Source organism: Corythoichthys intestinalis, chromosome 20, assembly GCF_030265065.1.
Source record: "Corythoichthys intestinalis isolate RoL2023-P3 chromosome 20, ASM3026506v1, whole genome shotgun sequence".
Classification (NCBI taxonomy): domain Eukaryota; kingdom Metazoa; phylum Chordata; class Actinopteri; order Syngnathiformes; family Syngnathidae; genus Corythoichthys; species Corythoichthys intestinalis.
In genome coordinates this window covers 9,882,831-9,896,771 of record NC_080414.1, presented here as the reverse complement: position 1 = coordinate 9,896,771, position 13,941 = coordinate 9,882,831, and the positions used below count along the sequence as shown (strand labels likewise).

The 13,941-nt window shown below is 39.8% G+C and overlaps 1 protein-coding gene across 1 annotated transcript in view; it reads right to left on the bottom strand.

Moving 5' to 3' along the window:
- Positions 1 to 12,689, bottom strand: part of LOC130908916 (dipeptidyl aminopeptidase-like protein 6) — a 174,604-nt gene extending 161,915 nt beyond the window's left edge. The window contains exon 1 of the mRNA XM_057824854.1: positions 12,593 to 12,689. Coding sequence (XP_057680837.1) covers positions 12,593 to 12,676 — 84 coding nt within the window. The 5' untranslated portion in view covers positions 12,677 to 12,689. The remainder of the gene's footprint in view (positions 1 to 12,592) is intronic.
- Positions 12,690 to 13,941: the final 1,252 nt, after the last annotated feature.

Below are 13,941 nucleotides of genomic sequence, written 5' to 3'. Positions count from 1 at the left end.
GCCAGCAAAACCTTGACATCCCACCTCAACTGGTTCGCAGCAACTTTCCAGGCATTGCTCCGGCACTTGGTCACCAACTCCGCATATTTGGCCCTCTTTTGTTCGTTGGCCTCCTCCAGTCCGTCTTCCCAGGCAACAGTAAGCTCAACCAGGACCACTTGCTTTGTCAACTCCGATGTTAGAAGTCCAGGATGTTCTCTGGGAACTTGAGCTGTCTCCCCAGGTCGAATTGGAGTTTCCAGTCCTGTGCGGTGTTGAGAAGCCCCCTAGTGATACACCTCACACAGCTGATTTGTGTACACTCAACCCCACCAAATCACCTCTCTTTCTGACCCCATACTCCTTTTTCTCCTCTGTCATCAGGCCCCCACTTGGTGTCAACCGGAAATACAATTAGATAACAATATCCATCCATCCATCCATCCATCCATCCATCCATCCATCCATCCATCCATCCATCCATCCATCATCTTCTGCTTGCTGCGGGGTCGGGTCGCAGGGGCAGCAGCTTTAGCAGGGAAGCCCAGACTTCCCTCTCCCAAGCCATTTAAACCAGCTCCTCCGGCGGGATCCCAAGGCGTTCCCAGGCCAGCCAAGAGACATAGTCCCTCCAGCGTGTCCTGGGTCGTCCCCAGGTCCTCTCGCCGGTGGGCACAGCCCGAAAAGGCAACGTGGGTTCCTCTTCCCATGGGCTCATCACCTGTGGGACGGGCCAAAGTTGTCGGGTGCGTAAGGACTTGGGCACCAGCCAAAGGCGGGGCCTTGCCAGTCCGACCCCCAGCTGCAGAAGCTAGCTAACAATACCACTTCTATATTCATAGTTAGCATAGGCGTTGAATGGATTTGTTGTTTTTTCTTCACTTGTGTCTCTCTCTGTCCTTTTCTATTTTCCTTTCTGTCCCTCCATAACCCCTTCCTGCTTGCCGTTTAAACAAAAACAAAAAAAAATAAACAAAATTGACTCGGAAAATGCCCCCTAATCAACAGGAATTGACCGTAAACCAAAATACCTCTAATACACACAAAAAAACCTCTCAGAAATCCAAGCAAATCTGTCTCATACACCCAACATTTCCCAGTAAAACAAAACACACTGTAAAAAAAAAAAAAAAAAAAAATCAACCGCCCAAGAAACTGCTCAATATTCACACAATCTTCAACATAACAAACTGAAACACCTTGTTACTAAATACTAAAATCCTCAATTAAATAGAAAAAAAACGAGTTGATGAATGCATGTGTTTGTTTTAGTGCGCGAACTCAATTTGATTTTTGGCACTTCACAAGTGGACACCACCAACGAGGCTGCCAGTTGTCGACCTCCACTCATCCTGCCTTCATCTGATAAACGCCTCCGGCGCTTTGCCTGGACCTGACATTTTAGTATGTCAGGAAAAATTGGGCAGAAAACAAAGTGAACTCTTCAAGCGTGTTTTTTTTCCTCTTCTTGTGGCTGCGTGTAAACACCTACAGCTTTGATTTTTACAGACACTTTTCACTCATCTTTCAATCAATTAATTTCCAAAATTTCAAAACACTGCTTCTTCCTTTATCTAGTTTCCGACATTTAACTCTACGCTCCAAATTGTCTTTGGGCCGTCACGCGTCTTAAAACTTAAGTCTTCTTTCCATCTGTAGCGGGCGAGGCCCGGAGACAAATGCGCCATTAACTATGCGGCAAAACAGCCGCGCTCGTTATCATCGCCATTAAAACATAAATATTTGATCGCGTCATAAAAGGCCTCACACGCACACACGCGCGCCGAAAGCGCTTTGGCTCCGCAACGTACCACAGACAATTACAAACATCCCAGAACCGCAGAGTGTTGCTAAATCTTGCAGAGCGCCCTTTTGTGGCCCGGCAGAATGGAAATTATTTATCAAAATGATTTATTAACGTCTGACGGGCATCGCATCTTTCGCGGCTGAGGATCTGTGTGTTATGAACTCATTATCCGCCGTTGATTCGCTGCCACCTTCTCAGTTCAAATGGATTGGACGTCTACTCGTGATAAACTATGACTATAAACTATAAAACTATAAACTATATCATTTATGACTCACACAAATGGACAAAATTTCAAGGTGACTGCTTCAAACCAAATTGGCAGACTTTCTGTGTTATTTACGGCATGGCTTCTTGAGACTTTTTTGTCGGTCTACCCATGATGGACATGTCTACCAAATTTCAGGTTTCTAAATGAAACTGGCTTTGGGGGCTGAATTTTTAAACAGTTTTGAAGCAGTCCCAGTTATGACCAAAACAAATTTAACATGGCAAATTAATACCAAACTGTAAATTTTCAGGCATGGCTTATTGAGACTTTTTTGTGGGTCTGCTCATGATAGACATGCCAACCAAATTTTATGCCACCACGTGAAACGTGTTTTCGGGGCTGAATTTTTAAAACATTTTTTAAGCAGTCCCAGATATGGCCAAAACAAAACTAAAATGGCAGATTAAAACCAAACTATGCATTTTCAGGCCTGGCTTCTTGAGACTTTTTTATGGGTCTGCTCATGATAGACGTGGCTACCAAATCTTGTGTTGTCACGTGAAACTTACTTTGGGGGCTGAATTTTCAAACAGTTTTGTAGCAGTCCCAGATATGGCAAAAATGAAACTAAAATTGCAGATTAAAACACAAACTGTGCATTTTCAAGCCTAACTTCTTGAGACTTTTTTGTAGGTATACCCATGATGGACATGTCTACCAAATTTCAGGTTTCTAAATGAAACAGACTTTGGGGGTTGAATTTTTAAACAATTTTGAAGCAGTCCCAGATATGGCAAAAACAAAACTAAAATGGCAGATTAAAACCAAACTGTGCATTTCAGGCCTAACTTCTTGAGACTTTTTTCTAGGTATACCCATGATGGACATGTCTACCAAATTTCATGTTTCTAAATGAAACTGGCTTTGGGGGCTGAATTTTTAAACAGTTTTGAAGCAGTCCGTTATGGCCAAAACAAAATTAACATGGCAAATTAATACCAAACTGTGCATTTTCAGGCATGGCTCCTTGAGACTTTTTTGTGGGTCTGCTCATGATAGATATGCCTGCCAAATATTATGTTGCCACGTGAAACTGGCTTCGGGGGCTGAATTTTCAAACAGTTTTAAAGCAGTCACAGATATGGCCAAAATGAAACTAAAATGGCAGATTAAAACCAAACTATACATTTTCAGGCCTGGCTTCTTGAGACTTTTTTGTATGTCTGCTCATGATGGATGTGTCTCCCAAATTTCATGTTTCTAAATGGAACTGGCTTTGGGGGCTCAATTTTTGAACAGTTGTGAAGCAGTCCCAGATATGGCCAAAACGAAATTATCATGGGAAATTAATACCAAACTGTGCATTTTCATTCATGGCTTCTTGACAGTTTTTGGAGTTCTGCTCATGGTAGATATGCCTACCAAATTTTATGTTACCACGTAAAACTGGTTTCGAGGCTGAATTTTCAAACATTTTTGAAGCAGTCCCAGATTTGGCCAAAATGAAACTAAAATGGCAGATTAAAACCAAACTGTGCATTTACAGGTATAGCTTCCCTAGACTTTTTGTACTTCTACCCACGATGGTCATGTCTACCAAATTTCATGTTTCTAAAGGATGATGGTTTTGGGGGCTGAATTTTTAAACAGTTTTAAAGCAATCCCAGATATGGCAAAAACGAAACTAAAATGGCAAATTATTACCAAACTGTGCATTTTAAAGCATGGCTTTTTGAGACTTTTTTGTTGGTTTGCCCATCACATACATGTCGATTAAATTCCGTGTTTCTAAATGGAAATGGCTTTGGGGGCTTAATTTTAAACAGTTTTGAAGCAATCCCAGACATGGCCAAAATGAAATTAACATGGCAAAATAATACCAAATGGTGCATTTTAAGGCATGGCTTTTTGAGACTTTTTTGTAGGTTTGCTCATGACATACATGTCGATTAAATTCCGTGTGTCTAAACGGAAATGGCTTTAGGGGCTGAATTTTTAAACAGTTTTGAAGCAGTCCCAGGTATGGCCAAAAACGAAACTAAAATGGCTGATTCCAACCAAATTGTGCATATTCAGGCAAGGCTTCTCGTAGGTCTGTTCATGATAAAAACATGAAATTTGGTTGGCACGTCTAAGTCAAACTGGCTTTAGGTTAAGAATTTTCAAACAGCGTTGAAAGTCCTCCTGAAAATAGCTGACCATAATATGATTGATTTCTAGCAAGTTGGCAGTCTGTCTGTGTTTTAGGCATGGCTTTTATTCATGACCAAAATATCTATCGAAATCAATGTTGCCAAGTCAAATTGGAGCTTAATTTCAAAATAGTTTTGGAAGATTTCCTGGAAATGGCTAAAACCCCACCCAAAAAGTTGCTTAAACCAATTTGTCAGACTTCCTTTTGCAATAGGTTTCTTGGGCTGAATTTACAAGATCCAGCATGAGCCTATTGAGACAAATCTAGTCTGCAAACGCTACCCACATGAACAGTAAATGTTCACAAGGCTGAACAACGATGTACCAGAAAGCATAAGACATTCCAATAGTCGTCCGGTGGGACACCCTGTGCACGTCTACCGCTCTGTATTTCTAGTTATTTCTGAAAAGGCAGATGATTTCGGTAGGTAGTTTTTTTGCATTCATAACCTCAGTCATGCTCTCTCACTTCATTCAAGCATCTTGTTGTGAACTGCGTGATGTTTTTCTTTCACTCAGCAGGCATCTGCACTGACACAGAATACGCTCAATGAGTCAAATTCTGCTCTCGACACGCTTTCCAAACAAATGCGCTCGCCCGGCAGGAGACGAACTCCAGGATGAAATAAAAAACTTGCCTCTGAATAGTGTTGGAAAGTCCAGCTAAGCAAAGAATACTTAAAAAAACAAAGTCAGAGTACACAAGGTTGGCACACAGGGGCTCAATTACAGCGGAGCAACGGAAAATGTATAAGACATTTTGCCCTCAAAATACTGCAAACTTGCAGAAGCAACAAAACTCAAAAATACAAAAAGAGAATGAGAATCGTCTGGAAAATTCATTTGAAGTTCCTTCTGTTTAAACAGACCCTAGAAAAGAAAGAGGTGGAAGTGGGAAACAAAAGGGGGTAAAGTAGGAAACAAAGGTGGAGAAAGTGGGAAAACAAAGACGGATGCGAGAATACAATAGTGTGGAAAAGGGAAAAAATATTGATGAGGGGGAAAAAATGGGTGGAAAAGGGAAAACAAAAGGATGGGAGCCTCTGGACTAGTGTTGATTTCGTTAAAGATAACTAGGGCTGGGAATCTTTGGGCACCTAACGATTCGATTACGATTCAGAGGCTCCGATTCGATTATAAAACGATTATTGATGCACCCCCTCCTTTTTGTTTTGTTTTGTTTTGTACATTAGTTCCAAAATTGTTCAAAAATCCTCTCTAGCTAAACCAAACTACTATTTCAGTATCAAGTTAACATATAACAGTAAACAAATATACAACAATAACAGTAAATAAAAAAACTCCAGTCCCCATTCTGTATCAGCAGCTTTAAACTACATTCAATTAATTTAATGTTGTGAATCAACTGTTACAGTTGTTAAAATTGCTCCCGTTTTTCCATAATTTCCTTTCTGTCTAATTTTGTCAAAGTTTTAACACTATTTCATCATTTAAAGATAGATTCAAGACATGATTCTGCCGATTTAGAAGTATTTTAGATAAAAAGTTAATTAGGTTCACTACAACAGAGCCTTCTAGAGAGGTCTACTGCTTTAAGATGGCGGCTGTTTACTTACGCCTGAAAGTCTGTCATTTCGCATCTCTGTTCAATAATACATGTTCTAACACCGACATCGAATGTATATATTCGTCCGAGTTTTATTCATTTTTTTCTTAATGCATTGCCAAAATGTATATGATCGGTAAAAATTATCGGGAATGATTGCAATTGAATCGGGAGCAAAAAAAAGCAATCGGATCGGGAAATATCGGGATCAGCAGATACTCAAACTAAAATGATCGGGATCGCATCGGGAGCAAAAAAACATGATTGGAACAACCCTACTAATGAGTATTTTCGTCCAAAAGACTTTCAAAAACAACATTTCTCCCGAGACAAAAGGAACAGAACAAAAACTGAGATATGCACATGTGGGAGGTGAGTATAGGGGGTGCCGCAGCATAACCAATAGTTCTAATATACAACAAGACCGAACAACGTAAGATGGCGGCAGGGGTCGCGTTAACCGAATATTTTACGTCGTTGACCGTTTTTTTACAAGGGTGACGGAAAAAACTGAAGTCCATCTGTCATTTTGACAGGTTGCAATTCACACCCCAGACCACAGGGTGGCGAGTGAGCATATTAATTAGCTATTGTCTCTCATTACGTCGTTGGCCTTACTCGGAAAAATGTCAAGGCAACTGAGTGTCCGAAGTTTCTTCAAAAAGCCCCAAAACGACGATGGTGTTGATAAAAGAGGTGAAAAAAGAGGGACTGATGCAGTGAAGGATGACAACGAATCAAGTGAATCGCCGGTTCACTCCTCACTGCGGCGAGCAGTTGAAAACGCCGCCAATTACCAAGAAGGGCAGAATTGGTAACACGGTGAAAGCGGCATAAAGCCAAAAAAGCGGACCAGACTAGCCAGAGCCTGAAATTATTTCAAGGAAAATATGGAGGGTGCCATTACTGTGTGTACTCTTTCTGCTAAGCTGAGCTCGCATACGACTAGCACGTCGGCTATGAACGAACACTTGACGCGCCGTCACCCAGGTGTATTTCGGAAGTCAACAGGAAACAACAAGCTAGCGGATTGTAAGTCCATCCAACTTTCTAACGATTTTTTTAAAAATTGGAAGTTGCCTTTATGTGCGTCGTATCAATGTGCATTTTTATTTAATAATAAATAAATAAATTAAAAAAAAAAAAAATATATATATATATATATATATATATATATATATATATATTAGGGCTGTCAAACGATTAAAATTTTTAATCGAGTTAATTACAGCTTAAAAATTAATCGTAATTAATCGCAATTAAACGCAATTCAAACCATCTATAAAATATGCCATATTTTTCTGTAAATTATATATATATTCTGTAAAATAAATTGTTGGAATGGAAAGATAAGACACAAGATGGATATATACATTCAACATACGGTACATAAGGACTGTAGTGGGCATTTCACTCTATTGTAGAGCAGGGTGGTAAACCGAAAATTTACCGTTACCGAAATTCTTCACGATGACCGACGTAATTTTGACCATGTCGGTAAATTCGGTGATTTAATAAAAGAAGAAAATACAGTCTTTTCATCCCGCTTTGACTCTGTGTTGTTGGGCTATGTTCATTCCCCTTTAAGAAAGCAGACAGTGTGCTTACGTTTGGAGTCACATGGTTTTCAGGAAGCCAATCAAACAGAAGCCCGGTAGGCTAACGCTAGCAGCTAACGCTAGCGGCTAACGCCACAAGTAAACGGGATGAAGTCGGGCTTAAGTTAGCTTCGCCAAACTTTCACCCGACATTAAGTAAACTCTTGACGGGTTCCAGATAGGGATGGAAAAACCGAGGCTTTCTGAAACAGTGAACCAATTTTAAGACAATTGCCCTAAATTGAATCACTGTTTGACACACTGCAAGAGTCCCATCTACTGGATAAACAGTGCACGTTTCTTTTTAAAAGTAAAGTTACAAATTGCCTCAGCATTACATATCTTCAATAGAATTAAGTGGATGTCGTCTATTTCAATCAGGAGATCGTATCGTTATTAAGTGTGATTTACACAATTAAAGTTGACCTCTTTAAGCCTGTGTCATTGCTTTTGTCTGTGAAGATGTGTTCAAAGCAGTATTTGTAATACACGACAGTGCTAGTCTTGTAAGTGGCTCGTCCTAGATGACGGGGAGTAACTATGTATTGTTTATTTTTTGTAAAAATTACAGTACAGTAAGCACAGTGCTTGGGAACAGGAATATTATTTATTGCATACTGTAAGGATTTCCAAAATCATAAGATGTAAATAATTGAGCCGAATAAAAGAAAGGTTTGTGATACATTTTATTTTTTAATTAAGTATAATTTCTGGGGGGCAGGTGGATGTGTCGTATTTGTATCTATTCTAAATATCTAAACGTATGCCACTATCTAGTGTATAACAATGCGGAATGAATTTAATGAAATTCAAGTGATGATATTTTTCAAGTCATACAAGCTGTTATAAATGTTCACACAAGAATTCTTATTGTTTACAAGATTTTTTTTAATACTTAATGTTTAGACTGCATGTGCAATTGTTAAATTGAAAGCTGGTAAATAAATTTAATGAGAAACTTAATTTGTATTCCATGCATTGATTCAAATTTTCAAATTATATAACAGTTTGCTTGGGCGAATTTATCGTCATTTATCGTTATCGAGGTAAATCTGCTCAATTTATCGCGATACGTACTTAAGGCCATATCGCCCAGCCCTACTCTATTGTCATTTAAATCTGTCTATGCTGTCCTCACTCCGAAGCGTCTACTTTCTCCAAAGCTAGACAGCTAGTGAACGACGCCATAATAATCAGACTTCTTCCTTTTTCATCTGATTTATTAATAAAATGGCCTCAAACCATTGTCCTCGTTAGACCGTCGTAAAACTACAAAAAAAAAGTATACAAGCATTGCATTAGCAACAACGTTAGCTTAGCACGCTATACAGGTTCACTAAACATAAACAAAAAGCGTCTCATACAAAAAATATAACATTTGGCTTACTAACGTAATATGTACATTCTTTACAACAACCATACTTACGGACAAATCTTGTCCAAGGATCATGTAAGCACAACATTACAACGTAGGCGTCAGCCCGAGACGTCGTGCAGCCATATTGAACTGGCAAGAAAGCAATAAACCATGTCGCAAAGCGACCACAAGAGTTCGCTGTTAGACAGCACAAAAAACCTTTCTGTAAAACATACCAAAAGGCAGAATACTGTCTGAGCGGTACATGTGCGTTAATTGCGTCAAATATTTTAACGTGATTAATTTAAAAAATGAATTACCGTGCGTTAACGCGATAATTTTGACAGCCCTAATATATATATATTTATATATATATATATATATATATATATATAAAATGGAATTATATAATATTTTATTATTATTAAATGTATTAGGATCATGGAAGGTCCCACTTGGGGGGGAAAAATATATATATATATATATATCCTGTATATACATAATATATTAAAAATATATATGGAAACACAGCACTGGCCTTCTTACTGTAATCCATGACTGCACTAATGTTAGTTACTTTATATTATAAAGTATTATTGTATTATTGTGTATATACATATCGTGACTGCATCAAGATGTAGTAATTTTAAAAATTTAAGTGACTGGTAAAAATAGATTATGACCGGATTTTTATGACCCTGTCAGTCAAAATGACAGACAACGAAAAAGTCTAGCGCAACCTCTGGATGGCGGGTGCAATTCAATTGTAAACAAAGTAAAACGTCCTTTGACTAAACAGAACAGAGCAATTGCTGATTTGTTTCCAAGGTGAATTTGCATGTCACTGACAACCAACATCCAATTACTTTCATGTTAATCCACGCTGTTCACACCGAAAGACCGATTTGAATGTTCGACAACTAAGAACAACATCTGCACGCTTCCGAAATGAATATATATTCCCCATTGAAACTAAAATCCAGTTAAAGAGTCAAAGTCAACATTAGCCCGGGCCACGCCGGCAATGTAAACACGGGCGCTGGTGTCGCCACGACCTGATTGAGTGGAGTCAAGTGGGGTTGAGTACAACTTAACGGGTCGACAGCAGCAGATGGAGCGATTCGCGGCGCGCTCGGCGCCGTGAGTGATGCGGCCCCAATTGAAGCGAAAAGCCGCGCCGAGAGATTGATGGCGCCCGCCAGAAAAGGAGCAGAAAGCCTCGCCGCTCGCTACCGATTCCGCGCCAGATTAGGTCGCGTGGCATCGGTATGCGCGACCCGCTCTTTTCTTTACCCTTTTAAAGATATGGTCCCGCGAGGATTTTATATTGACTTGCCTGCTCGGAGTTTCGTTAGATCCTCACCTCACCTGGCAGAACCTTTTAAAAGAAGGCCAAACTTTCAGGTGCTTGTTAGCGAGACTCTTCGCTATGTCAATCAACTATTGTGGTTATGTTACAGAGTTCCTGTTCTTGTTGAAGAAAACTTGAACCTGGACTGCTTTCACCACCAATTCGCGCACCCTTCAAATGACTCTTTAGTTAGGAGTCGTGTCTGAAGACTATTTTGCGCCACTAATGGAGCTTGTTAGTTTTAGTTGAACAAGGAAGTTAAGAATTGACTTTGATGCGGTGTCACTTAGCGTAACACGTCGTTCTTTGTCAATCTCATTAGTGCGAGTCCTCAAAGGACGGAAGCGCTTTTGTGCCGAGTTCAAACATGTCATTTGTGAAAGCGTTCAAGAAGCAGATGCTGTTAGATGTCCAATATGGGCTGGGAAGGGATGGCAGCCAAGCCAGTGAGACTACAAAAAGACCATCATTTCCATTCCGGCTTTTAAGAGTTCAGCACGTTCCGGACACGAATTGAAGTATCACGTTCCCCAAATCTTTTAGAGATATTTTGCATATTTGCCTATTTAACCGATTCCAGTCATTCCACAGTGTTGATTGATTTTTTTTTAAAAATTTATTTCAGGTATTAAAACAAAATAATCCACACAAAAATTATTAGGGTTGTTCCGATCATGTTTTTTGCTCCCAATCCGATCCCGATCGTTTTAGTTTGAGTATCTGCCGATCCCGATATTTCCCGATCCGATTGCTTTTTTTTTTTGCTCCCGATTCATTTCCAATCATTCCCGATAATTTTTCCCGATCATATACATTTTGGCAATGCATTAAGAAAAAAATGAATAAAACTCGGACGAATATATACATTCAACATAAAGTACATAAGTACTGTATTTGTTTATTATGACAATAAATCCTCAAGATGGCATTTACATTATTAACATTCTTTCTGTGAGAGGGATCCACGGATAGAAAGACTTGTGACTTTGTATATTGTGACTAAATATTGCCATCTAGTGTATTTGTTGAGCTTTCAGTAAATGATACTGTAGCCATGCCCAAATGCATGATGGGAAGTGGAACCATGACTGTGCGTAGTCCTACCAATTGAAAGATCTTCTCTGCGTTGGGAAATAACATAAGGTGTTAAGAAAAAGATCAATTGCTTCCCCACATTGCTTCCCATGATATTTATAATCGTAGGGAGAGGGACTGTAAGGCTTTAGCCAATTAAAAAAGGGCTCCAAAGGCCGCCAAAATTCACTTTACTTATTTTACGCAGCCTTTTATCTCTCTATATAGGTAAAACGGCGCCATTACAGATTGAGCGCGACAATGCGTGAGTGGGTCGTGCAGCGCATGCATTAATTGCGTTTAATATTTTAGCGTGATACATTTTTTAAAAAATTAAATAACGCCGTTGTCGGGATAAATTTGATAACCCTACCTTAAGCCTAAATTAAAGACTCTGGATGAGTGTAACATATTTTGTCTGTAACGTTAAATACAATTAGAAAACGATTTAATTAAAAAAACATATATTAAAAAAAGGCATGGCCGATATTTTTTTGCCAATTCCGATGCTCCTGGTGCTGCGTCACCAGTAGGTGGATGGCGAGATAGTGTAAAGCGCTTTGAGCGCCTTGAAAGGTGGAAAAGCGCTATATAAGTATAACACCATTTACCATTTACTTTGAAAATGACGTGATCGGACCTCTCTAATTTGGGCCCCAACACCAACCCTTGTGGTACCCCACACACAATATCCAGGTGAGAAGAACAAAAATCCCCTAATTTAACAAATTGTCTCCTGTTAGATAAATAGCTCATAACCCAATCTAATACTATTCCTCTAATATCATATTTATCTAATTTGCTGATTAATAGTTGATGATCAATGGTATCAAATGCTTTTTTGAAGTCAATAAATATTCCTATAGCATGTTGTTTCTCATCTATGGATTTTGTGATTTCTTCTCTTGTTTCTATCAGTGCCATTGTTGTTGATCTATTTGAACGAAAACCATATTGACATTCAGCAAGAATATTGTTTTTATCAAGGAATGCATCCAACCTTTTATTTAAGACTTTTTCGAGTATTTTTGAGAATTGTGACAATAAAGATACAGGCCTGTAATTTGTGAAGTGATGTCTGCTCCCACGTTTGTTCTAAACTTATGCTGGGTCTTGGTTACAAACAAAATATGACGGTCTATATCTGTTTTGGACAAGGACTTGATTCCGAGAGGTCTCAGTCTTGATCTCGACTCAAGTCTTGATTTTTATCTTAGTTATTCCTCATTTCTGGCCATTCTTGGACTTGATTCCCAAAATACTCAGTCTTGGTCTTGTTTTGGTCTTGATTCTCAAAAGTCCTGATCTCAACCTTAATCTCGTGAATTAGGCAAGGCTCGGCCGGCTTGCAGTTAGGATGTTGAACACAACTCAATTGAATTCATTCTAATTAAGCATCAGCAATTTCGACAGAAAATCTCTCGACCGAACCGTACCGCCTGGTCCGCGACTCACCCTCCAGAATCTCTTAGCCGTCTCCACCCTAGACGGTTTCCTACCGAGGCCTAGCGGCGTCGCCATGGGATGCTCGAACATCATCGTGGCACTCCGCTTCAGTTCCCTTCCACGTAGTCGATATTCTGCCGTCTCGTCCGCTCTTCCCTTTTTAACACAGCCTCCGCCCCACCCCGACCCATTAGCCCGCCCAGACGGCACACGCAAACAAAAACAACATCAGTCCCTCAGTCTCCAAAGTCGGGCGCCCGTTAATCAACGCTAATGGAGTCCAGAGATCGGCCGAGACGGCCTTTTGGCATCTGGCTCCTCAAGGAGCGTCTTCTAATAAACTGACACAGGACTTATTGAGGTTGCTTCCGTGCATCGGCGTGATGCGGAGGCCCGCTCTCGCTAACGTCCTCGCTGGGGAGGCGCAGGCGGAGGTAATTCAACACCTGTAAACGAGCTGCCACAGAGGGAACAATCAGCGCTAAACTGTTTACTCCACCATTAGAGCATCAACGCGGTGTTCTCGCCTCAGCCAGCCTGAAAGAAAAGTCGTGCTTGAAGTATCCAGAGCTGTCCCCGGGAAGTAAACTAGAATGGAGTGTGGATGGAATACACGATGGATTCGGGCAGCCATCGATCAGTCTACTTACAACGGTGTTCTCTGAGATTTATGGAGTCGAGGCTGACAAATAGTGGAAAATTACAGGTAGAGCTCCGGAAATAACTTTCACTTATAATAGGGGTGTGACAAAATATCGAAATGGTGAGATATCGTGATACTTTGTATCCCAAAAGGTTATCGATATGCTCCTGTCAAGAATCGACATATCGTTTTAAAAAGGTGTCAGTGTTTAAAAAAAAAAAAAAAAAAAAACATCAAGTTGCTACCAAAATCTTCCACCATAATAGTGTCTCAGTTAACTCTCAGGCTGCCATTGACGGTGCTCAACGTCCAATCCATTTAGACTAGGAACTAGTGATGGGATTTTCGGCTCTTTCCGGTGATCCGGCTCATTTGGATCGGCTCAGTGAAAAGAGCCAGCTCTTTTTGGCTCTCAAACTGCTCTTTTAACTTTAGCTTTTCTTTTAAATATTTATGACAAACTTAGCATACATTTTGATAAATTTGGTGAACTAAATATTGCATATAGGTGTCCTGCCTAAAACTTTTGCACAGTACTGTATTTTTTTAATTAAATCGTTTTCTATTTGTATTTAACGTTACAGACAAAATGTCTTGCACTCATCCAGAGTCTTTAGTTTTGGCTTAAAGTAGGGCTATCAAATTTATCGCGTTAACGGCGGTAATAACATCAAAATATTTAATGCAATTAACGCATGCGCTGCACTACCCACTC